The 27,598-nt window shown below is 44.9% G+C and overlaps 2 protein-coding genes across 2 annotated transcripts; one reads left to right on the forward strand and one right to left on the reverse strand.

Annotated features, from left to right (window-relative positions):
* Positions 1–822: 822 nt before the first annotated feature.
* On the reverse strand, positions 823–8,406 carry LOC133395098 (uncharacterized protein K02A2.6-like). Its single transcript, XM_061663797.1, has 2 exons — positions 5,498–8,406; positions 823–856 (listed from the first exon to the last, which is right to left on the reverse strand). Exons 1-2 carry the CDS (start codon positions 8,206–8,208, stop codon positions 823–825), a joined length of 2,745 nt encoding a protein of 914 aa, XP_061519781.1. The 5' UTR covers positions 8,209–8,406.
* Positions 8,407–15,454: 7,048 nt separating this feature from the next.
* LOC133391865 (uncharacterized protein K02A2.6-like) lies at positions 15,455–20,546 on the forward strand. Its single transcript, XM_061648431.1, has one exon. The coding sequence runs from the start codon at positions 17,268–17,270 to the stop codon at positions 20,544–20,546; it is 3,279 nt and encodes a 1,092-aa protein (XP_061504415.1). The 5' UTR covers positions 15,455–17,267.
* The last annotated feature ends 7,052 nt before the right edge of the window (positions 20,547–27,598 follow it).

Below are 27,598 nucleotides of genomic sequence, written 5' to 3' on the forward strand. Positions count from 1 at the left end.
TCCTGAGACGCAACTGTACAAGTTCACAATTTTTCGTTCGCTTATATACTACCGTACACCAGTACTGTCAAACCCAAACAACAAAACGTTGCTTATTCTTAACACGTTTTGCGTAATATTTGATTCGTTTAAAAAAACAGGCATCTCAGTGTGGATTTGACAAGTACAGCAAAGAAAAAGCCTCAACACTGCGGGACATTTACTTAACAGATGCAGTAGTTGAAGGATGTTCTTCCAATGAAGTCTGACGGAAAATTTTGAAGAAAAATTTTGAGTTTTCGGAAATCGAAGACATGGGAGTTGCGCAAGAGAGCATAGATAATCAAATAGCTGAAATGGCAGCTGGACCATCATTTGAAAAAGTGTTTAAAATCGAACACGGCGGAAGAAAAGGGAATCCCAGAGCGGAATACAAGGGATCCAGACAAGTTGAAAACAGGCATAACGAAAAGGCTTGTTTCAATTGCGGACGTGTAGGACACTTTGCGGCATCTTTCAATTGCCCTGCTCGCGGGAAGGAATGTAGAAATTTGTTGAATAAGTACAACGCGCAAGAAGTCGATCCGCACATATGTAAACGACGACAAAGGATAAGCGGGACGTCGAATAAGCAAGAACGTCAGATGTTGAATAAACCTCGCTCTCTTTTGCTAAAACCTTCAACCAGACAACACGTGCGTAAGAATCCTCTTTGAATCGACAAATATTTAACAGGTGGGGCCCAGATCCACAAAAATGTCCGAAATCGTGAAAAATACCGGAATCGAACGACTGGTAGGACGAGAGAACTGGTCGACATGGAAATTCGCTGTGCAGACGTTTTTAGAAGTCGAAGACCTGTGGGACGCCGTCGAGCCTATTGTGAAAGCCGACGGAACAGTAGAGGCCGTGAATCCCGTAAAGGATAAGAAAGCGCGAGGTAGAATCATATTGCTGTTAGAACCGCATAATTATTATCATGTGAAAGATACACGAACGGCTCAAGAAGCTTGGAAGAAGCTGTGTGACGCGTTTGAAGAAACGGGCTTAGCACGAGAAGTTGGTCTGCTTTACAAGCTAATTAGAACCGACTTGGAGAGCTGTGGATCTATGGAACAGTATGCGAACAAAATGATTTCTACATGCCACCAATTAAACGCGATCGGTTTCACGATTGCAGAACGATTTGTTGGTGCGCTTCTCCTTGCTGGGTTGCCTGAACGTTATCAGCCTATGGTAATGGCATTAAAGAATTCAGGCACAGCTATAACGGGCGATTCGGTGAAAACGATTCTGTTGCAAGAGGAAGAAGATTCGACGCATGAAAAAATATGTGTCGTGAAACGTGATACACACAAGCTACGCGTAAAGAACCAGCCTAGAAGATTTGATCACAAAGGCCCCAAATGTTGGAAATGTCATAAATTTGGCCACATCGCTAGACAATGCGATGATCAATCTAATGCAAGATCGAATGCGTTTGGAGCGGTTCTGTTAAGTGTTGCTGAAGGTGCAGAGAGCGATTGGTATGTGGATTCTGGTGCCACGATGCATATGACACGTAACCTCAAACTCTTGGAAGCCGTGAAAGATAGAAGCGGAACGGTCCTGGCTGCGAATAATAGGACCATGCAGGTCAAAGCATGTGGCACTGCAAAACTTTATCCGGCTAAGAGTAGACAAGGGGGTATTCTACCGGTTCACGATGTTCACTATATTCCCAATCTTTCGATGAATTTGCTGTCGGTGTCACGAATAGTGCAAAAGGGGAATACAGTCGTGTTTGATAACGAAGGATGCCGAATAATGAATAGTGATGGCATTGTTATTGCGACTGGTGTGATGGAGAACGATTTGTTCAAGATAATCGAACGGAAATCGTATGAACGAAATAAGGTACTGGCATGCTCAGATCATTCGATGGAAATATGGCATAAGCGGTTGGGCCATATGAATGCAAGCAACCTGAGAAAGATGGTCAATGGTGTCGTGAATGGTATGCGAATGAACGGAAAAGATTCGATTGGTGATTGTCGGATTTGTCCGATGGGAAAGCAGACACGGTTGCCTTTTAGTAAGAGTGGAACGAGAGCTGATGGATTGCTGGAAGTAATACACTCGGATATTTCTGGTCCCATGGAAGTGTCATCATTGGGAGGTAATCGTTATTATATAACTTTTATTGATGATATGTCGCGACGAGTGTGGGTGTACTTTTTGAAAAGCAAGTCAGCTGATGAAGTGCTAGAATGCTTCAAAGATTTCCATGTGAAGGCAGAACGTCAGAGTGAGAGAAGAATGAAAGTGCTTCGAACGGACAATGGCAAAGAATACATCAATGCAATATTTCAAAAATATTTACAGAAGCATGGCATACGGCATCAGACAACAAATGAGTACACGCCGGAACAGAATGGCATGGCAGAACGTGCAAACCGAACAATTGTGGAAAAGGCGCGTTGTATGCTGTACGAAGCGAAGTTGCCGAAAACATTCTGGGCAGAAGCTGTGCAGACAGCTGTATATCTGATAAATAGATCGCTGACCAATAGCCATGATTTGTCACCAGAAGAGGTGTGGAGCGGCAAGAAACCGGATATTGCACATGTCCGGGTGTTTGGTACGAAAACGATGGTACAGATTCCCAAGGTGAAGCGACAGAAATGGGATCCTAAATCAAAAGAGTGTGTGCTCGTTGGATTTGAAGAGGACACCAAGGGGTATCGGTTGTACGATCCTGCTGCAAGGTGCATGATGAAAAGTCGCGATGTCATTTTCATCAATGAAGGTGGTGATACAAATGCGCAGATTCCCGAGCTAGATAGCACAGTGTTGCTTGATTTAAGTGAAGTACAGGGAAGCAGGCACAATGATGAAAATGATTTGGAGCATATAAGCGACAGCACGGCGGAAGATATACCATCCCATATCAACACGAATACTCCATCTACCAGCATAAGTGAAGTAGAGCCTCAGGTGTTGAGACGCAGTAAACGTCAGCATAAGGTTCCAGAAAGGTTCAACGATTTCGTGGTTGGCAATACAAGCGCACCTGGTTCAGTGTCGTCTGACGAAAGCAGTGATGATTATGAAAGTACAGAAGGTGAACCGGAAGGGGTTGCTGCTTTTCAACAAGAGTTGTGTAGTGAGGAACCGAAGAATTATGCAGAGGCAATGGCTTCCTGGGATGCGGATCAGTGGAAGCAAGCTATGGCTGAAGAGCTCGAGTCAATCGAAGCTAATGACACATGGACGATAGTAGATTTGCCTCCAGGACGTAAAGCGATTGGGTGCAAATGGGTTTATAAGCGCAAAACCGACGCAGATGGAAAGTTGTACCGATACAAAGCCCGATTAGTTGCTCAAGGGTTTAGCCAGCAGTATGGGAAGGATTACGATGAAGTGTTTGCGCCGGTAGTCAGGCAAACGACCTTTCGTAGTCTGATGTCAGTAGCAGCTAAGAAGAACTTGGCGGTGAAGCAGTATGATATCAAAACCGCATTCCTGTATGCAAAGCTGGAAGAAGAGATTTATATGCGGGTTCCATGTGGTCTGAATGCTGATGGAAAGGTCTGTAAATTAAACAAGGGACTTTACGGACTGAAGCAGGCGGCAAGGTCATGGAATCAGAGACTGGATGAGGAGTTGAGACGTCAAGGCTTCAACAGTTGTTTGGCGGACACTTGCTTGTATCGAAGGCGGCATCGAGGAAGCTGGTGTTACGTTCTCGTTTACGTTGATGACTTGATCGTGGCGGGAGAAGATCCCGGAATGATATCGTCGTTACTCGCGGGACTGCAGAAGTCATTCGAGGTAAATGTTATCGGTGATGTTTGTTTCTTGATATGTCGCAGGGAATATATCTTGAGAAAAACACAACTGCTTTATTCCTTAGTTCAGAATGGAATCGTCTTTATTCACTCAATGTGTACTCTGATCGAGTCTTGCAATGTTACTGCGTTATGCGTGTTACTATGCAACATCTCCCCCCTTAATTCACCAATACGGTTCAAACCTGGCTGGTGGCCTACGAATTCTTCGAGGTCTTTCCGCTTTCACGGGTTGAGCAGAAGATGCAGGCATCGGTGGAGTGGCTTGAGTAGTAACTGTGGACGATGATGTTTGCCAATTTTCTCCTTCAATTTCTTCAGCGGACTCTTCATCAGCTGAATAGTAATGTTCTTGTTCAGTCATTTCAATTGAGTTTTCAACTGCCTGTGGAGTTCCCAATTCAAATTCGTCAAAGAAAATAGTTAACAAATTTCCAGTGTCGTGACAATTTCTATTTCCACACGATGTTTCCTCCTGTAGACGCTTCTTCAGTTGATTTGCATGTGAGCGAATAATTCGCTGGTTGTCTTCCAAAAACACGTTGTAATTCACTCTACCGACTCGTTCGACTATTGATGCCGGTTTCCACTCCCAGGAATTATTACGGTGGACTTGGGCATAAACCGCTTCTCCAGGATCGAAGAATTTTCTACCAGCTTCTGGCTTTTCATTTCGTGACCGTGAAACTGGAGGTAGTAATAATGACTGAACTGTTCGAATAGGCCGCTGAAACATCAATTCAGCTGGAGACTTATCTGGTGTAGGTGTGGTTCGATAAACTTGCAAAAAAGTCTGCAAAGCTTCATCTAAAGTCTCTCCTCCTGCTCGAATTTTTCGCAATGTACGCTTTAGTGTGTCCACGAAACGTTCTGCCAAACCGTTTGACTGCGGATGGTATGGTGCAGTACGGATGTGACAAATACCCAATTGTTTGCAAAATGCTTGGAATTCAAAGCTGGTGAACTGGGTACCATTATCAGAGACTATAGTTTCTGGAACACCAAACGTTGCGAATGATTGCGTTAAAAACTTGATAGTTGTCTTTGCTGTTGTAGTTTTGGTTGCATATACTTCTGGCCATTTTGTGTATGGATCAACTACAACCAAAAAATACACGCCATCTACAGGACCGGCATAGTCCACGTGTACCCGTGACCATGGCTTTTCCGGCACAGGCCAAGATTCAGGTGTTTCTTTGATTGGTGCTTTGCCAGCAGTGCAACATGAAGTACAACGCCGGACAAAGTTTTCGATATCGACATCCATTCCCGGCCAGAAAACGAAACTTCGAGAAATGGATTTCATTCGCACCATTCCAGGATGACCGCGATGGAATTGTTGAAGTACCTTTTTCCTGTAAATGTTTGGAACAACAACTCTGTTGTGAAACAAGATACATCCATCTACATGCGTTAACGATTCTTTTCGTGTGTAATACGAACGAATGTCTTGATTTTTGATTGACGACGCTTCGTTCGGCCAGCCTTCCCGGATGAATTTCAAAACAGCTTGCAGTGTTTCGTCCAATCTTGTTGCTTTTTGAATGTCAGCAAATGATACTGGTACTTGTTTCAATGATTCGTGCATGACGTTTTGAATATCCTCTTCAAGTGAAATCGAAGCTATAACGTAATCTTCCTCTGGTTGCTTGCAACGATCGATTAGCCTTGATAGCATGTCAGCGCACCCAAACTCGGTGGTTGAAACATATTCGATGGTAAAATCGTAGTTTAATAACATCAATGCCCACCGTTGGAGTCGGTTTGCTGTGTGCAAAGGAATTCCCTTTTTTGAACCAAATATGGATAGTAAAGGCTTATGATCGGTTAAAAGAGTAAATTTCCGACCAAGTAAGTACTTATGAAATTTGGTTACCCCATAAGTAAGAGCCAGAGCTTCTTTTTCCGGTTGTCCGTAGCCTTGTTCTGCAGACGTTAATGTTCTTGAAGCATGTTGAATGGCTTTCAAATATCCGTTCGGAAATTTATGAAAAATGACTGCGCCAACGCCGGTGCTAGACGCATCTGCTGCAACGATGATAGGAAGATTCGGATCATAATGTGTCAACAGTAAGTCAGATTGCAGTACTTTCTTGAATTTTTCGAACGATGTCTGACAATCCGAATTCCACTTCCACTTCGTATCCTTCTTTAGCAATTGATCTAACGGGTGTCTGAGTTCATGCATGTTTCTCACAAATCGGCCGTAGAAATTCACAGCTCCTAAGAACGATCTTAATTCGGAAATGTTCGTTGGTGCTGGAATAGATGCGATGGTTTTCAGCTTCTCTGGGTCAGGACGTATGCCGTTGCGATCTACCACATGCCCCAAATAGACAATTTCAGTTTGATAGAAATGACATTTTTCCAGCTTGACGTGGAAGCCATATTCTTTTAAACGCTGAAGAAATGTGTCTAATGATTGCTTGTGTGCCTCCCAAGTTTTACCGAAAATTATAGCATCATCTAGAAATGTTCTAACGCCAGGAATGTCAGCAATCATACCGTCAACTAGTCTTTGAAAAGCTCCAGGTGCTGATTTGACTCCCGGTGCGAGACGGTTGAACTGAAAAAGACCTCTATGTGTGTTGATCGTAAGAAGGTGTTTAGATTCGTCTTCTACTTCTACTTGTAGGTATGCATCGGACAAATCGACTATGCTGAATACAACACTTCCGTTCAACTGTGCAAAAATTTCTTCAGGAGTAGGTAGAGGATAATGATTTGACTCTAAAGCTTCGTTAAGCCCCGTCGAATAATCCGCACAAATTCGAACTTTACCATTAGGCTTGCGAATGGCTACTATCGGAGCAGCCCACTCCGAAAAGTCTATTGGTGTGATGATGCCTAGTGATTGTAGTCTTGATAGTTCCGCATCCACAAGAGCGATAGTATTGAATGGTACTGGTCGTTTTGGACAGAAAACTGGTTTTACATTGGGCTTCAGAAACAGTTTCACCTTCGTTTTTGTGCAATGTCCAAGCGAATCATCGAAAACTGTTGGATATTTCGATTGAAGCTGTACTATTCGATCCTTTGGACATGCTGATGAAACTTTCTTACACAGTACATCGAAGGGAATTGCCCATAGATTAAACCTATCTATCCAATCTATACCTATAACATTTAGGACTGGTGATGATGTAACAAAACAAACACATTTCTCTGTAATCGCATTAAGGATAACCTCGCATTCGAATTCACCGATAAGCTTGAGTTGTTCTCCCGATGCATTCGATGCTTCAATGGATGCTTGAGAAAGTTTCGGTTGACCCAAATGTTGCCATGTTGTTTTAGAAATAACTGTTATGTCACTTGCGGTGTCCAGTTGGAGTGATGTAGTTATGCCATTGATTATGATAGAGATAAATTTCCTTTTAGCAGTGTTTTTCGTGACATGATTAACGAAAATTCCCTGAGATTTCTTTTGATTTTGATTTTGATTCTTCTCACTCTTTTGATATGTGTTGTTGTTTGAAGATTTTGATCTCATGGCTTTACAGTAACCTTCCTTGTGGCCTACATTTTTGCACACTTTGCAGAGATGATCTGTAAAATTGCAATCCCGTACAAAATGCATTTTTCCACATTGCCAACAAGGAGTACGAGGGACAGTATTCGAATCTGATTTCGGTTGACGCTGATCTTTTGAATTGTCGAATCGGGAAGGCTGTGGCAAACGATACGGTTTCTTCTCTGAAACTGCATGCACGGAATGCTTCGATCTTGATTGATTTTCGATCATCGTTGTATCCGCTTTCAGATTGATAAGCCGTTGAAATTCTGCCATTAGTGTTTGAATGTTCACTTTAGCCTCCGGCGTCGCGTTTTCTATTCGAGATAGCAGTCTTGCTCTGATATCCGAGAATTCCGGAGCTTGCAGTCCGCAAATGAAAATTAGACATTTGAAATCGTCTAATTTCAAATTCTCGAACTCAGAATCCTCGCATGCCTTATTCACTCTTCCGCCGTAAGTGATGATATCTTCTAATGCAGATTTCACTATCTGCAAGCACTGGTACCTTTTGTGGAACACCGAATATTGCTTTCCGAAGATTTTTTTGAGAATATTGACGGTTTCTTCAAACGAATTTTCATGCGGTTGCTTCGGAAGAATGTAATTCACATACCGGCTGTGAGCGGACGTTTCCAGCTTCCTCAGCAAAAGTCGCACTTTCGCCTCGTCATTCAAACTGCTGGCATCGTTTTGAAAAAGGTCTTTGAAACGTACATACCATTTTTCAAAAGTGATGTTGTTTTCTTCATCGAAACGAAACTCCTCGATGGTTTTCGATAAAGATTCAAGGATTTCGTCAGGACTTCTAGTTTTAAAAGCAGCCATCTGTTGAAGAAGTTGAGCCATTTGGTTGATAACGGTTTCAAGGTTTTCATTGTTCATCCTTGACGCTAATTCTCGTTAGCTTCAGAATCTCGTGAGCTTCGGGTTCCGGGTTCAGTAATAATCCTCGTCGCCAAAATGATATGTCGCAGGGAATATATCTTGAGAAAAACACAACTGCTTTATTCCTTAGTTCAGAATGGAATCGTCTTTATTCACTCAATGTGTACTCTGATCGAGTCTTGCAATGTTACTGCGTTATGCGTGTTACTATGCAACATTTCTTTTTAGGAATTGAGATAGAAAAGGACAAACGAGGCGATTATTTCCTGAGCCAGAGGAAATACATAACCGATGTGATCGAAACTTGTGGCTTAGTCGACGCGAAGATATCCAATATCCCTCTCGACCCCGGTTACGTTAAGCGCGAAGAAGAAGAAGTAACGCTAGCAAGTAACTATGACTACCAGAAGATGATCGGTAAGCTACTTTACATAGCGATAAATACGAGGCCCGATATCGCAGCAGCAGTTTCGATTTTGAGTCAGAAAATGATTAGGCCCACTCAAAGTGATTGGAAAGAGGTTAAACGGGTGATACGATACTTAAAGGGTACAATCGATTTTCGTTTGCGGTTGAGCCAAGAAGGCACAACAAATGGAATTATAGGATACTGCGATTCAGACTGGGCAGAAAACAAACAGGATAGGAAATCCAACAGCGGATACGTATTTAAAGTGAATGGTGGAACAGTTAGCTGGGCATGTAGGAAACAAAGTTGCGTGTCACTTTCTACCACAGAAGCTGAGTTTGTAGCATTATCGGAGGCAATTCAGGAAACGATTTGGCTTAAATTACTTCTTAAGGAGCTCAACGATGAGCAAGAGGTTTTAATATATGAAGATAATCAGAGCTGCCTGAAATTGTTATAAGGAGAAAAGTTAAGCAACAGAACGAAGCATATCGCTACGAGATATTACTTCACCAAGAATCAGATCAAGGAAAGAAAGATTAGTTGTGTATATTGTGCTTCGGAAATTATGATAGCAGATCTCCTTACAAAACCCTTGCCGAGGATAAGATTGCAAAAGTTAGTTGCAATGATAGGATTAGCTGGATATATTAAGGAGGAGCTAATTCATTAACAAACACGCGTTGAGGAGGAGTGTTGAATAAGTACAACGCGCAAGAAGTCGATCCGCACATATGTAAACGACGACAAAGACTAAGCGGGACGTCGAATAAGCAAGAACGTCAGATGTTGAATAAACCTCGCTCTCTTTTGCTAAAACCTTCAACCAAACAACACGTGCGTAAGAATCCTCTTTGAATCGACAAATATTTAACAAAATTGTAAGAAACTTGTTCATTTTGAACAAATTTGCCGAAAGTTTATGGAGAAGGGTCCGACTAAACGTCAAATACGAGCAATTGACGAATCATCAGAGGCAAAACAACCGAAAACTGAGGAGGAAACAAATGGTTCGAAAGTGTATTATGCATTATATTCAGGGAATGAGTCAAACGTAATATCTTGTATGCTTGGAGGAGTCAACGAAGTTCGAAGATCTTGAGAGCATACAGAAGCCTGAAACCACTCACAATATTAGGCACTTTTGTTGCAGAGGTTGCTGTAGCGGGCCAACGCTTTCAAGCGGAGTTTTTTGTGGTAGAAAAAGGACAACGTTGGTTACTGGGTGACAAGACGGCTAAGCAACTAGGTATTTTGAAAGTCGGGCTAGACATAAACAGAGTGCAAGTAGATCCGATTCCAAAAATGAAGGGCATAACAGCAAAAATTAAGATGAACCCACAAATCATCCCGTTCTATCAGCCGATGCGACGAATTCCGATACCTTTGGAGGAGTCAGTAGATCGGAAGTTAGATGGATTGTTAAAAAGGGATATAATCAAGATAAAGACAGGCTCGACGACATGGGTTTCGCCGTAGTGGGAAAGTGAAACGGAGAGCCTCGTTTGTGTCTTGACCTCAGAAGAGTCAACGAAGCGGTATTAAGGGAACATTATCTAATGCCTTCGGTTGACGAGTTTTTGGCGAAATTAGGACGTGGACAGCTGTGGAGTAAACTTGATATTTGTTGGCAGGACAGCCCACTGTGCGGTAAGAACCCCTTCGGCTAGCAGTGCGTCCACCTGCATTTCTATACGCACCTCGGGGTGACAAGTGACAGCTGCCGGATGCCGGGGGCACATGGGAAGAATGAGTACAGGTGTCTCCCGAGTTACGACTGTATTTGGGACTGAAAAAATGTCGAAGGTGTAAGTCGAAATAGTCGTACGTCGAATATCTGTGAACTTAAAGTTTATAACCAAAATTGTAGAGTAGGAATCAATGAAATCTAGTATTTTATTTCAAATAATGTACGATAATTTGAAAACGGCTTTTGGGGTAAAATTTATACGATATAGATATTCAAGACTGGGGAGTTGTGAAATCTGTGGAAATGTGTTTGTAACGGTTATCAGCACAGAAATTCAAAAAATATATCAATTTCATTTCAATGACAACTTTAAACTGTCAAAATCAAAATCGTCGTAACTGCGAATCGTCGTAACTCGAGGGGTCGTAACTCGGGGGACGCCTGTATTGTACAAGAGACGCATGAGATAAGGTAGTGAAATAAAGTAACAAGAAAACGTAACAGTGGCGACGAGGCGGTAGAAGTTTGCAAAAACCAGCGAAAATTTTCCCGGGACCGTGTGTTATCATCGACAATCGAAAGTGCTCAAAAAAACAATTCTGCAGCAGGCGGAGGAGAGTCATCAAATTATGTGTCGGAAGCGATACTGAAAAATCTCGCCAACCAGCAGAGCCTCATGTCTTCTATGGCACAACAGCTTCAATTGACGAATCAATCCATACAAAAGTTCACACATGTGGAGGTTGTACTTGGCTCATTATCAAGTAATATGTCAGAGTTTGTCTACGACAAAGAAAACGGATACACTTTCGACGCTTGGTACTCCCGTTACAGCGAACTTTTCGATCGAGATGCTTGCAACCTTGACAACGCGGGAAAAGTGAGGTTACTTTTACACAAACTGAGCCCACAAGATCACGAGCGGTACAATAGTTTCATATTGCCAAAACTAGCTCGCGAATTCACATTCGAACAAACAGTGGAAAAGCTAAAATCCCTGTTTGGCGCTACCATCTCTACGTTTCGCCGTAGATACAATTGTCTTCATATGACAAAAGATGACGTAGATGATTATCTTTCATATTCCTGCAAAGTGAACAAATCCTGTGTTGATTTAAACTTTCCGAGTTGACTGAGGAACAGTTTAAATGCTTGATCTACGTATGTGGACTTAAGTCAAGCAGCGATGCAGAGATTCGTATGAGGCTGATCAACAAACTGAACGAAGCACAGGACATCACGCTCCAACAAATCGTCGAACAGTGCAACAGTCTCGTTAACCTCAAACAGGACACTGTGCTTGTAGAGCAACCATCGTCAGTGCAGTACGTTGCTAACAAAGGTCCATCACAGCAACAACGTCATCCCAGCGGAGGAAACAAACAGCAGGATCATCCTCGTACTCCTTGCTGGTCTTGCGGTGCAATGCACTTCCACAAAGATTGTCCGAGTCGAAACCAAAAATGCAAAGATTGTGGTAAAATTGGACATTCCGAGGGATACTGCGCCTATTTCACATCAATGGCGACCACCAGTGCTCCAGCGCAGAAGGCACCGTGGAAGAAGCAGTACAGGCGGAAGCAACATCAGGGACAGACATCGAAAATAGTGACAGTCAACCATGTCACTCAAAGAAGGAAGTTCGTCTCCGTTCATCTCAACAACATTTCTCATCGACTGCAAATTGACACGGAATCGGACATCACCATCATCTCACATCAGGCATGGAAGCGTATCGGTTCTCCGGCAGTCAAACCAGCCACTTGCAATGCTAGGACAGCGTCGGGCGATCCGTTGCAATTAGCGGCGGAGCTGGAGTGCAGCATCACCATCAATAACGTTACGAAACAGGGTAAGTGTTTTGTAACTGATCCGAATGTCAATCTTAACGTTTTAGGGATTGATATGATGGACCCTTTTGGACTGTGGAACGAGCCAATCACAGCATTCTGCAACCAGATCTGCACCACGAAGACGACAAACATAGCAGAACTACGGTCTCGTTATCGAGACGTCTTCAACGACAAAATGGGGTTGTACAACAAGACAGCAGTACAACTAACGTTGAAGGGCACGCCTACACCAGTATTTCGTGCAAAGAGACCCGTTGCGTACATGATGGAAACTGTTGTTGAAGATGAGCTGCATCGTCTGGGAAGTCCTGGCATCATCAAAAAAGTGGACTTTTCTGACTGGGCGGCACCCATCGTCGTGGTACAAAAACCGAACGGCACCGTTCGTATTTATGCGGATTTCTCGACGTGGTTGAACAACGTGCTGGAGTCGAATAATTATCCTTTAACACTGCCAGAGGATATCTTCGTGAAAATGGCTAACTGCGTCATTTTCAGCCATATTGATTTGTCGGACGCCTACCTACAAGTACCCGTAGACGAAGCAAGCCAACCATCCCTAACCATCAACACCCACAAGGGACTGTTTCAATTCACACGATTGTCACCCGGCATCAAATCAGTGCCAGGGGCATTTCAAAAGTTGATGGATACGATGCTCGCTGGGCTCAATAGCACCACAGGGTACCTGGACGACATATTAGTAGGTGGACGAAACGAAGATGAGCATCAGCAAAACTTACATCTCGTGCTAAACCGTTTGCGAGATTACGGATTTACCGTACGCATTGAAAAATGTAATTTCAATATGCGCCAAGTCAAATATCTGGGACAAATCCTTCATGCACAAGGAATCCGGCCAGATCCAGATAAAATAGCACCAATTGTGAGCATGCCACCACCCCACGACATTCCAACGCTGCGATCATACCTTGGAGCCATAAATTATTATGGCAAATATGTCCAAGAAATGCGCACACTCCGTCAGCCCATGGATCAACTTTTGAAGGCAGGTATGAAATTTCATTGGTCCACAGCATGCCAAAGATCATTCGATCGTTTTCGAGAAATTTTACAATCTCCATTACTGCTAACGCATTACAATCCAAAAATGGAGATAATAGTATCTGCAGATGCTTCAAACGTAGGATTGGGTGCTCGCATTGCTCACAAGTTTCCTGATAGATCAATTAAAGTTGATCTAATGGTTGAACAACGTGCTGGAGTCGAATAATTATCCTTTAACACTGCCAGAGGATATCTTCGTGAAAATGGCTAACTGCGTCATTTTCAGCCATATTGATTTGTCGGACGCCTACCTACAAGTACCCGTAGACGAAGCAAGCCAACCATCCCTAACCATCAACACCCACAAGGGACTGTTTCAATTCACACGATTGTCACCCGGCATCAAATCAGTGCCAGGGGCATTTCAAAAGTTGATGGATACGATGCTCGCTGGGCTCAATAGCACCACAGGGTACCTGGACGACATATTAGTAGGTGGACGAAACGAAGATGAGCATCAGCAAAACTTACATCTCGTGCTAAACCGTTTGCGAGATTACGGATTTACCGTACGCATTGAAAAATGTAATTTCAATATGCGCCAAGTCAAATATCTGGGACAAATCCTTCATGCACAAGGAATCCGGCCAGATCCAGATAAAATAGCACCAATTGTGAGCATGCCACCACCCCACGACATTCCAACGCTGCGATCATACCTTGGAGCCATAAATTATTATGGCAAATATGTCCAAGAAATGCGCACACTCCGTCAGCCCATGGATCAACTTTTGAAGGCAGGTATGAAATTTCATTGGTCCACAGCATGCCAAAGATCATTCGATCGTTTTCGAGAAATTTTACAATCTCCATTACTGCTAACGCATTACAATCCAAAAATGGAGATAATAGTATCTGCAGATGCTTCAAACGTAGGATTGGGTGCTCGCATTGCTCACAAGTTTCCTGATAGATCAATTAAAGCCATTTACCATGTGTCGCGTAGCTTAACATCAGCTGAACGTAACTATAGCCAAATTGAAAAAGAGGTGCTGGCTTTGATATTTGCGGTTACACACTTTCACAGAATGATTTATGGGCGTCGATTCATTCTGGAAACAGATCACAAATCTTTATTGGCCATTTTTGGTGCAAAGAAGGGTATACACTGGTGGACATAAAAATAGGAACTTTTTTCTGTGACCGAAAGACATAGTTCTTGTCAGAAATATTTGGTAGCCCTGAAAAGGACTATTTAAGTGGTGGTTGGGAGGAGGTGTTGCGGTGTTCCACAGAGCGAAAACACATTCTAACGGTCAATGTGGTGACCGTTATTCGCTATCACTTCCTGACAGCGTTTGGCCATATCGCCGATGAGCTTACGGCATTTGCTTCTGGTTATGCGTTTCCACATAATCTTGCAGCGTGCCCATAGATCATCGGCTGAACGTGCATGCTGGTTCTTAAGCTGATGCTTGAGAGTTGACCACAGATTTTCAATCGGGTTGAGGTCAGGACTCAACGCAGGCCACGGTAGAACTTGCACATCCTGGTTTGCCAAACAACATTTAACTGTTCGCGATGTGTGCTTAGAATCGTTATCGTGCTGAAAGATGTAATGCTCTTCGTCTCCGAATTTTTGTCGGGGGTATGGCAACATCTTACGACTAAGTATTTTTCTATACCCTTCCGAGTTCAGTGTCCCGTTGATACGGAACAAAGGACCCGGGCCGTGCCAGGAGAAGCAATCCCACACCATTACGTGGCCGCCTCCGTGAATTAGGGTTTTTATCGTATTTTTCGGATGATACGCCTGATTAGGAAGGCGCCAGACGTATTTTATGCCGACTGAACCATCCAGATTGATTCTGGACTCATCCGAAAAAATTATTTTGCTCCACCAAAAGATGGATGCAGCTAAATGTTCTTCGGCAAACCGAATGCGCGCTTCTACGTGGTGCGGCAGCAGCTTACGAACCTTCCGCGGTCTACGGGCACAGAACCCAGCGGCGTGTAAACGGCGAGACACCGTTTTCACCAAAACTTGCAAACCAAGCTCCTGCTTGATACGAGCGCAAGTTTTGAAAGGATCCGCCCTGATCATCTCAACAATCTGCGCGTCAACGTCGGCCGTTGTTTTTCGCGGACGACCTGTCGATTTACCCGTAGCCTCGCTACGAATGGCGTTGTCCACAAACGTCCGCGAACGGCCGAACGCCTTGCAGATTGTCTTGATTGGCGCGTTCTCACGATATAGCCCCTGAATGTGTTTCGCTCCTCTGGTGTGCAGTGCTTTCCGCGACCCATGATGATTTTGTGGAATTTTTAAATAGCAACCTTTCACCTTGACCACTGATGGAAGAATGAAGCGCAACACGGTTTGGCCCTCCTTTTATACTGCCGCAAAACGCTGCCGGCACTCAAAACTCAGATAAGTAGCGCACCAAAAATGAGAGTATAAAAGGCAAAAATCGGCTATTGCAAATTCAGTACGCCTCGAACTGTTGGCGATGACACCTAGTGAACGCAAAAAAATACACAATTTTTTTTTCCTATTTTTATGTCCACCAGTGTACCAATGTATACAGCAAATCGTTTACAACGATGGGCATGAACGCTTCTGCTCTACGATTTTTCGATAAACTATAACTCTACAGATAGTTTTGGTCGCGCCGACGTATTATCACGTCTTATCAATCGACATGTGCGGCCAGATGAAGAGATGCTGATAGCTAATCTCACTTTCGAAAAAAGTATTCGGAGCATCTTGAACGAATCACTGCAAGCAGTCCTATTGTCGTTCAAGACAATTCAAAATACAACCAAAAATGATGATACCTTACAACAAATCATCAAGTTCATTAAGGAAGGTTGGCCTCCTAAAACCATCATAAAGGATCCTAAAATCCTACAATTTTATCAACGACGAGATGGACTGTCTGTCGTAGCAGATTGTATTCTGTATGGAGAGAGATTGGTCGTGCCTCCCAGTTCCAGGGAAAGTGTCCTCAAGCAGCTACACAAGGGACACCCTGGTATCGAACGCATGCGCTCTATCGCACGGCAGTATGTGTACTGGCCAAACGTCGATGAAGACGTTGCACATATCGTAAAATCGTGTATCGAATGTTCTAGTGTTGCGAAAACAGATAGAAAAACAACTCTTGAATCCTGGCCAGTTCCGGAAAAAGCATGGCAAAGGATACATCTCGATTATGCAGGGCCTGTTGACGGTTACTACTATCTGATTCTGGTTGACGCATACTCTAAGTAGCCAGAAGTGATGCGCACTAAAGACATCACCACAACCGCAATATTGCGCATGCTCCGCAATATTTTCGCAAGACACGGACAACCTGAAACATTGGTCACTGATAATGGTACACAATTTACTAATAATATGTTCAAAACATTCTGTGAGCACTATAGTATTGTGCATTTGAAGACTGCTCCCTTTCATCCGCAGTCAAACGGACTATCAGAAAGATTCGTCGACACATTCAAGAGAGTCTTTAAAAATATTACAGCAGAGGGGGAAACGTTAGAAGAAGCCATCAACACCTTTCTGCTGTGCTATCTTTCAACACCATGTCGTAGTTCACCGGAAGGAAAATCACCAGCTGAGCACATTTATAAAAGACCAATACGAACAGCTCTCGAATTATTACGTCCACCCTCTTCATCGCACAAAGTGATGATAACTGTTGGGAAAACTGAGCGCAGCACCGCTACTCAACCCTGTCGCCACGTGACAAGGGCTTGACGTACGCGTTCGGCTAAGCTCGGCGCTGCTCGGCTAAGTTCGCGACTGAAGGGCTCGGGATCGGCCTCTTCATCTTTTATCCGCCGACCCGGACGGACGTAGCGCGTGCTCGTCCCGTTTTATCTTGTACAGTGCGTGTCTTGTAAACGCGTTTATTTTATGTAATTTTTAATTTGTTAAAATAAATAAGTGATAAGTTGCAAACCATAAAAGTGGCGACGAGTAAAAAGGAAAAAGACTTTAGTAGTGAAAAAAAGTGTAAAGTAATACGTGTGCAAAATTCCGTCAACGCGTAAACGGCGCCGAAAGGACACGAGTCCGGAAGACATCGAGATGGATGAAGAGCAGCGAAGACTTTCGCAGCATTTCGAGGTTCCGGGACCGGTATTTCTGCAACCGGTAAATGATCAGCCCCTCCTGCCCAACGCTCCTGCCATGGATCAGCCCACGGGAGTCCAACCATCGACAAGCCAGCAATTGCCATCGTTCCAGCCAGCGACAAGCCAGCAAGCGCCATCGTTCCAGCCAGCGACAAGCCAGCAAGCGCCATCGTTCCCGCAAGCCACAAGCCAGCACCCACCATCGCTGTCGAATTCATCCGCAAACGGTGAGCCCTCAATGATCCAATTAATGCAACTTTTGCAACATCAAATGCAACAGCAACAGCAAATGCAGCAAATGCAGCAACAGTTGATGACAAAATTAATGCAGCAGCAGCAGCAGCCGGTATCACAACCGGTAACAGCATCACACACACAGCAGCAGTTCCAGCCACCCAACCCGGAGCAAATCCTTGATGCATTGGCCAGTAACATCACCGAGCTCCGCTTCGAGGCCGAAGCCGGAATCACGTTCGAGGCCTGGTACTCACGGTACGAGGATTTATTCATCAATGATGCTGCACGGATTGACGATTCCGCAAAGGTGAGGCTGCTCATGCGTAAGCTGGGTGCAATGGAGCACGAAAGGTACGTTAATTTTATATTACCCCGTTATCCTCGTGATTTTACGCTAGAAGCCACAATCGAGAAGCTAAAATCAATTTTTGGCAAGGCTGAATCGCTACTAAGTAAGCGTTATAAGTGCATGCTGCTCAATAAATCCCGTTCCGAAGATTTTCTGGTGTACGCGTGTCGTGTCAATCGAGCGTGTGTCGATTTCCAGCTAAAAGGGATGAGCGAAGAGCAGCTTAAGTGTCTCGTTTTTGTGTGTGGGTTAAAGGAGGAAACGGATAAAGATTTTCGGCTCAAATTGCTCACTCGCATAGAAGAGCGCGCTGATGTAACACTCGAGCAGCTTTCGGCGGAGTGTAACCGTATTGCAAATTTAAAACTCGACAATGCAATGATTGTGGGCGAAAAGGGAGAGCAAGTGTATGCTATACAAAATGGCGATCGGCAGAACAAGCCGAATTTTCGCGCAAAGAGATCACGCCCGCGCTGGGGAAATCACGATGGCCGATCAGGAAACGATAAGCCGTCCAATCCTTGTTGGCTGTGCGGTGAACTGCATTGGGTAAAAGATTGTCCGCAAGCTACACAAAAGTGTCGAGTATGCAACAAGGCTGGTCATCGGGAAAATCGCTGTCGCAATCGAAAAGGTGTTCGCCGGGGAAGAAATCAATTTTTTTCTACTAATACCGTTAGGGTGTGCAGCGTACAAACAAACCGCAAATTTGTCAATGTATCCATCAATGGAACGGTCATACTCCTGCAGTTGGATACAGCGTCTGACATAACCGTCATAGACGAAACAGCATGGAGGAAATTAGGGCAACCATCATTGGTGAAGCCTTCAGTAAATGCGAAAACTGCCTCTAACGAAGAACTGAAGCTTTTGGGGGAATTTTCATCAACAGTTTCAATAAATAATGTCACACAACCAGCGATCATTCGCGTGGCGCCGGGTGAGCTACTTTTATTAGGAACAGATCTAGTGGATCTTTTCGAGCTTGCATCAGTTCCTATGAATACGTTTTGTGCTACAATTTCTACTCACACGCATATCCCTCAGAATCTGCAGAAAAGTTTTTCGGAAGTTTTTAATGGCACGGGGCTCTGCACGAAAGCGCAAATCAGATTGCAGCTGAAAGAAAATAGTCGACCCGTTTTCCGTCCAAAACGGCCAGTTGCATATGCAATGCAGGCAGTAGTCGACGATGAGCTCGAACGGCTAGAAAAAGCTAAAATAATAACGCCGGTTGATTACTCCGACTGGGCCGCTCCAATCGTCGTCGTTCGTAAGAGCAATGGTAACGTTCGAATATGTGGTGATTATTCGACCGGGCTAAACGATGCGTTGCAGCCTCACGAGTATCCCCTACCATTGCCAGACGATATTTTTGCGAAATTAGCCCACTGCCAATATTTCAGCAAAATAGATTTGTCGGACGCTTTTTCGCAAGTCGAGATCGAGGAGTGTTACAGACCTCTCTTGGCGATAAACACGCATCGGGGACTTTACCATTATAACCGTTTGCCTCCCGGCATAAAAATCGCGCCCGCGGCTTTTCAACAAATCATCGACACGATGCTCGCCGGTCTGCACGATACGTCAGGTTACATGGACGACGTAGTCGTTGGGGGCAAAACCGAAATAGAGCACGATACAAATTTGGCCAATCTGCTTCAACGCATAAGGGAGTTTGGATTCACTATCCGTGCCGAGAAATGTGCATTTAGGATGCAGAAAATCGAATATCTCGGCCATATAATCGATCGTAATGGAATCAGACCCAACCCGACAAAGATAGATGCGATTAATAATTTACCAGCACCAACAAACATACAGGAGGTTCGCTCATTTTTGGGTGCTATTAATTATTATGGCACATTTGTTCCCAGGATGCGGGATTTGAGGTACCCCCTGGACGAGTTACTAAAGGACGGTAACCAGTTCCTCTGGACGAAGCAGTGCGAGGAGGCCTTCAACAAATTTAAACGTATTTTAACATCTGACCTGCTTATAACTCACTATGACCCTAGAGCTGAAATCATCGTAGCCGCAGATGCCTCCTCCGTCGGACTGGGTGCAACAATAAGTCACACATTTAAAGACGGGTCAACAAAAGTGGTTCAACACGCGTCCCGTGCATTAACAAAAGCCGAAGCAGCATATAGCCATATAGACCGCGAGGGATTGGCTATCATTTTTGCGGTGACGCGTTTTCATAAAATGCTGTACGGTAGCCATTTCCGGCTTCAAACCGATCATCGACCCCTGCTACGAATCTTTGGCTCCAAAAAGGGAATACCTGTCTACACGGCGAATCGGCTCCAAAGATTCGCACTAACATTGCAGCTGTACGATTTCCACATCGAGTACATACCAACGGACAAATTCGGCAACGCAGACGTACTATCCCGGCTTATTGACAAGCATGCTAAGCCGGACCCAGAATATATGATTGCCAGCATCGAGCTTGAGGAAGCTGTAAGTTCTGTAGCCATAAAATCACTAAACACTTTTCCGATTCGTTTTAGAAAAGTTGAAAAGGCTACATGCAACGATGTTTACTTCGTAACGTATATAGGTACGTCACGAACGGTTGGCCAAGGAACGTCATACTCGGCAAGGATCTGGCACGCTTTTAAAGCCGGAAGGACGCCTTAACAACCGTTGGGAACTGCATTTTGTTCGGGGAGAGGGTAGTCATCCCCGCGGCTTTGCAGACGAGGTGCCTGAAGCAGCTCCATCAGGGACATCCAGGCATACAGCGGATGAAGGCGATAGCGCGCAGTTTCGTCTACTGTCCATCATTGGACGACGACATCACTGGCTGCGTCGCTACTTGCGATGCTTGCCAGGCCGCAGCAAAGTCTCCACGTATGTCTCCAACAGCGCCCTGGCCAAAACCATCAGCTCCCTGGCAGCGAGTGCACATCGACGCCGGACCAATCGATGGTGCATACTTCTTGATCGCAGTTGACGCCTTCACGAAGTGGCCCGAAATCGTGAAAACTGCAAGTATAACCTCACATTCCACAATCATTCTTTTGAGAGGAATATTTGCCAGATTCGGACCACCAGTCACACTGGTTAGCGACAACGGGACTCAGTTTACCAGTGAAGTCTTCAAGGAGTTCTGCGATGCTAACGGCATTGAACACATCACGACTGCACCGTTTCATCCCCAATCGAACGGCCAGGCCGAGCGGTTCGTGGATACCTTCAAGCGGGCCTTGAAGAAAATTCGAATCGAAAAGGCATCGCTTGAGGAGGCTTTGGATCTGTTCCTGCAAACATACCGTTCCACCCCGAATCCAATGTTGGACCAACGCACGCCTGCCGAAGTCATGTTCAACCGGGTTCATCATCTGCTGCGGCCCTCACCATCACGGGAGTCTTCAGCGAATAGCGGTTTCCCCAAATGTCGTCCTGGAGATTTGGTTTACGCCAAAACATTTCGCGGCAATTCATGGAGTTGGATTGCAGGGGAGATCATCCGCAGCATCGGCACCGTAATGTACGATGTCATCACAACGGAGCAACGGAGGCTTCGGCGCCACGTGAATCAGCTCCGTCGTCGTACTACAGTCTCTAGGAAACAAGGAGAGCGGGATGAAGATAATCTGCCGCTACAGATCCTGTTAGAGGAGTGGGGTTTGCCCACGGAACAAAGCTCCACTCCCTTGTCCGAGCCATCAGCGCCTGTGCCCACATCGCAGCCGGATGTCTCAGCATCATCTCCGGCAGCCCCTGTGTTTCGGGAAGCAGCACATCCATCCTTGGGTGTCGAGGACGTCAACCACCAGCAGGCACGACTACCACGACGTTCTTCTAGGAGTAGAAGACTGCCTCGTAGGTTCAGCGCGTACCGGCTGAATTAAAAGGGGGAGGTGTTGGGAAAACTGAGCGCAGCACCGCTACTCAACCCTGTCGCCACGTGACAAGGGCTTGACGTACGCGTTCGGCTAAGCTCGGCGCTGCTCGGCTAAGTTCGCGACTGAAGGACTCGGGATCGGCCTCTTCATCTTTTATCCGCCGACCCGGACGGACGTAGCGCGTGCTCGTCCCGTTTTATCTTGTACAGTGCGTGTCTTGTAAACGCGTTTATTTTATGTAATTTTTAATTTGTTAAAATAAATAAGTGATAAGTTGCAAACCATAAAAATAACAAACAAGAAAAGCAGTTCAATCTCAAACACGGAGCAAAGAAGCGGCATTACTCCCCTCAGGACTTAGTGTGGGCTAAAATGTACCATAACAACAAATGGAGTTGGGCTCATGGTCAAGTTATTGAGCAAATTGGTAGTGTGCTGTACAATGTATGGTTGTCATCAACGAGGCAGCTCATTCGATCGCATTGTAATCAGCTACGAAGTCGACATGAAGCAGAGGTTTCCCAGCAAGAGCAACTAGCAACTACAGACGTTCAAATACCGCTGGCGATACTTCTCGATAATTGTGGTCTTAACGATGAAGTAGAAAGTGTGTGAGAAAACCTCACGAATGTTCGTATACGTTGTACAACTCGTTTTCTTTCCCGATATTAGAATAATTTGTCCCGGTTATGGAAATAAATGCGTCTCGTTCAAATGTCCGTTTGCCACTGTATATTCAATTGTCAAGAGCTCATTACATAATTCATTTTGAGTTCATTCTGTTATCCTTATCTATGCCTATGAGTTCATTTCCTATCCTATTTATAAATTGAGTTCGAATTTCGAATTCGAACTAATAAATTCAAACCAAAATCTCCAACATTCCGGCCACCAAAGAAAGTATTTCTTTAAAACATTCAGAAAATACAATGAAAAAAAAAAGAAAATGAAGAAGTGTCTCTATCTAACTTCGCCTCAGCTATAGCAAATGTTGTGCAAATGTGGTGTTGTGTTGTACTAGTTGCAAGTGTGGATCTGTCACTTCGTGTATAGTGTCGTGTGTATGTCCGGTGTGGTTGTTTACATTACGCATTTGCTTCGCGCTGATCGCCTCCTAACTTTGGTGTTCGAGGTTAATTGTCTTCACATACGTTTGGATTTGGAAGGATAGCCAATCTAGCTGCTGCGCGTACTATCTCCTTTCCTGCAGCTGTACGAAGAGTTACGACTCTAACAACGCCGTCCTTTCCAGGGTGCAATCGTGTTATTCTACCCATTGGCCACAAGGTAGGTGGTATATTGTCTTCCTTTATGATAACCAATTGCCCTCCTTCTAGCGATACTGGTGGAATTATTAAACGTTTGGCCCGGGCTTGAAGCTGCTGCAAGTATTCCGGATACCAACGCGACCATATATGCTGCATATGCTTTTGCACCAAATCAAACTCCTTCAATCTATTGGCTGCTACCTGACTCCTATCAACTTGTGGCAACGCCAACATGTTCGACCCTACCAAAAAATGACCCGGAGTGAGCGGTTGCGTGTCCGAAGGCTCACTAGAAAGCCGAGTCAGGGGTCTTGAACTTAAGCACTGTTCGACCTGCGCTAGCAATGTTACCATTCCCTCCTGAGTGAGGCTCGTACTTCCTATCGTGCGAATTAGGTGTTGTTTAGCGGATCGTACAGCAGCCTCCCACAGTCCTCCGAAGTGTGGCGCCCGAGGTGGGATAAACTTCCACTGAATTTCTTCATTGGCACACCACTGGAAAATTTCGATGCGTTCGCTATTGCTGCACTTAAACATTTCGTAGATGCGATGAAGTTCGTGTGCAGCCCCCTTAAACGTAGTAGCATTATCCGAATGCAGTTCCGCGATTTTGCCTCTGCGAGCCACGAAGCGCCTTAGTGCTGTCAAAAATGCCGCCGTAGTGAGATCATTCACCAACTCAATGTGGACCGCTCGTGTTGCAAAGCACACGAAGATAGCGATGTATGCGGCACGATATCGACCTCGTGCGAGATCTGTCAGGCGCATGTTGACATATATCGAGCTATCTTGATAATAATAACGAATAAGTCGCAATAAATCCCTCAGATGACGCTGTGACATACAGACAAGGACGAAAATACGAGACAGCTAGATCTCCAACATTAGGGCCAATTAGGAGAAAGTTCATCTAAGGTCAACTTTAGGGCAAACAAGGTCAAGGAGATCAACTGATCGAGTAAAATGCCGCCATCGTAAAAGGGACAGTAGCAAAAGTCAAGCGAAAGAAGAAAGACTATTTTTTTAACTGTGCAGCGAAAACCCTATACGCGAGGGCCAGTTGCAAGAAAGTCTGCAAAACTACTCAAATAAATAGATTGTTACCAGGCGTAATAACATATGCCTTGGTGGGACTTCTATTGCGAACAGGCGACTTCAGCAATACCGGACCGCAATAGTCCACACCACTGACAGCAAACGGTGCAACGGTGCAAGATCTGCAACGGATTGTTGCACCAGTGTAGGTTTGGCCTTGAAACACTTGTGACACCGATGGAAAACCAACTTCGTCAAATTACGGCCACCGATTATCCAGAAGCGTTCACGAAGTATGGATAACAAGTGTTCCGGACCGGTGTGCATATACTTCTGGTGATACGCGACTGCTAACAATGCAGCGAGTGGGTGTTTTGCAGAAAGAAGTATAGGATGCTTCGCGTATTCTGCTATTTGTGCGTTGTGAAGCCGGCCACCAACACGCAGGATTCCCGCCTCATCAATAAAAGGGGACAGCCATTTCAGCTTCGAATTGCGTGGTACATCCTTGCCGTTTTTAACCGCGGGTAAATCGTCCGCAAATGAATCTTGCAGAGCTAACCGACACAACTGCAGCTCAGCTTGGATGAGTTCGTCTCGAGATGGAGGTGCAATCAATATAAGCATGTCCTGAATCGAAGCATGACCCTTGGCTGTCGGTGACGTAATTGCGGGTTTAGGTGTCCTCATGCATTGCACAAAACGTAAACAATACGCCATGGTTTGACGAAGTTTGAGATAGGTTGAAAACCGTGCAAATAGCTTATTGTTGAAATCGTCCTCCATCGACATTGCAGCTATTCGTGATTGTGTAACACGTTCTTCTTTTATTGATGTGGTTTGTTCAATTGCAGGTTCTCTTATAGGCCATTCTTCCTGTTTGCTGCTCAACCAATGTGGCCCATGCCACCATCGTTCACAGGATTGCAATTTGTCTGGGAGTAGACCTCGCGATGCATCGTCTGCTGGGTTGTCTACACCAGGAATATGCCTCCAGCACTTGATCCGGGTTTCTCCTTGAATTTGTGCCACCCTGTTGGCAACGAAAGGCTTCTACCTCCGTGGTGCTGAATTGAGCCAATGTAGCACGGTCATGGAATCAGTCCAAGCGAAAGCATCGTATTCACCGTTGAGGGACAGACTGACCTTCCGGAACAGTTGCGTTGCCAACCGCGCTGCACAAAGCTCGAGTCTCGCTATAGAATGTGTGTTCGACAACGATACTACTTTAGACTTAGCTGCCAACAGCTGCACCGATGTTGTCGAATCGTTTACTGCCCTGACGTAACTGCAAACACCATATGCCACCTGAGAAGCATCCGCGAAAATGTGTAGCTGCACGTTTGTTGCTTGCCGAATTGAAGTGTAACGCGGAATGCGCACTTCCCGAAGTAAATGCAGCTTGGAATGAAATGCCGTCCATTCCTTTTGGAGATGTGATGGTAGCTCACGATCCCAATCCCACGGCTTTCCTGCAACTTCCACAGCTGTTGCATAAAGAGCTTAGCGATGATAATTATTATTATTATTATTATTTATTAATCTTCAACGGGCCGTATGGCCTAATTAAGATGTAAAAGTTCAATAAAAAAAAATACATAGCAAAAACAAGATTTGCATCGCAATTCACTGCGGCCACGGCAAAAGCCGGAGACGTTCCTTGAAGCACTGAGTTGAGATGTCGAAGTCAAAGCAATCCGAGACAGTGTTGAAGACAGCCGACATGCGGAACATAGGGTCTGACCGACCAGCACTGGAACGGGGTTGAGCGAGCCGTAGAGTTTCTCTAGACCTAAGTGTTCGGGATGGTGCATAGATATCGACTCGATGCAACAAAGGCGATGAGTCGATAGAGCCATTTAGCAATCCAGCGATGAAAGAACACTGTGCATTGCGTCTTCTAACCGAAAGAGGTTCAAGGCCTAGAAGACGGCACCGCGCAGCGTACGGAGGAAGATTATTGCGATCCTGCCAGGGAAGTAGGCGTAGGGCATATCTCGTGAGCTTACGTTGAATCGCCTCAAGTCGAGCAATTAAAGAAGCGGTAGTTGGGCTCCAGACTATGCACGAATATTCCAGAACCGAACGAACGATACAGTTGTACACAGCTTTGATGCACATGGGGTTGCGGAATTCATTAGTTGTCCGGATAACCACGCCAAGTAATTGATTTCCTCTGGCTACAACGTCATCGATATGCTGTTTAAAGTTCAAACTAGAGTCAAGCAGAACGCCCAGGTCTTTGGCATGATTCTGTCGATTAACTGCAGTGCCGTCTATGAAGTAGGTCCCAGTCACTGGGCTCCTGCATCGACTAAAAAACACACAGTAGCATTTCTCGATGCAGATAGTCAGTCCATTACGCTTGCACCAAGAACAGGAAAATTCGATGCAGTCTTGCAGGAATGTACAATCACCTGTGTTGTGAATAGGCGCAAAAATTTGTGCGTCATCGGCAAACAGACTGATACTGTCGGGAGGTAAAGCGAGGGTAACATCGTTGATAAACAAAATGAAGAGAAGCGGGCCAATATTGCTTCCTTGTGGCACACCCGAGCTGCTGACTATTTCTTTGGACATGTGCTTTTCAATTTTCACGATGTATGTGCGATTAATTAGGTACGACTTAAGCCACTGTACGAGCGGGCTGGGAACTCCTAGCTTATCGAGTTTAGCGAGAAGAATTGCGTGCGGAAAAGAGTCGAATGCTGCTTTTAGATCTGTATAAATTGCATCGACTTGAGCTCCGGCATCAATTTGACTAGTGCAATAGGTTACAAATTCAACCAGGTTCGTGGTAGTCGACTTTTTTGGCACGAATCCATGTTGATACGGGCTTAGGTAGCTTCGGCATGCATGTAGCAGATTTTTGTATATCACTAGTTCGAACACCTTGGCAATGGCACACAAGGATGTAATACCCCGGTAGTTGATGGCATCTGTCCTGTCGCCCTTTTTGTGAATAGGAACCATCCAAGATTTCCTCCATGCTTTGGGAAAGTAGCCATTGGCTAGCGATGCATTGAACAATTGTGCAAGGATAGGTGCTACTGTCGTTTGACAGCGTTTCAGCACGGTAGAAGGAATTCCGTCGGGTCCAGGAGCGAAGGAAGGCTTTAGTTGCGCTAGGGCAGATAAAACGATCTCACTGTCGATGAAAGGAGTGCTCATGTTAATTGCTCCAGCCGGAGTGTTGACGAGAGCAGCATTAATGGTATCGGTATCATTCATGGCCGGTGAAAAGCAATCTGCGAAGCGATCCGCGAAGAGATTGCACATTTCATTAGTGTTGGCACTTGTTGCTCCTTTGTACGTAATGGATTTCGGTGTATGCGTGGATTTTGTTTTGCTGTTGTAGAAGCGCCAAAACGAGTCAGGCCACCTGCAGAGGTTACGTTGAATTTTACTCAAATATCTGCGATATCGAAACCTGTTATAGCTGCAGTATAAAGAGTGCGTGTCAAAGTAGATCGAGCGAGATCTTTGGCAGCGGCGCGTTTGGTAGTGACGATAAGCAGCTCTTTTTACACATTTGAGT

This window comes from Anopheles gambiae, chromosome 2 (assembly GCF_943734735.2).
Source record: "Anopheles gambiae chromosome 2, idAnoGambNW_F1_1, whole genome shotgun sequence".
NCBI classification, from domain to species: Eukaryota; Metazoa; Arthropoda; class Insecta; order Diptera; family Culicidae; genus Anopheles; species Anopheles gambiae.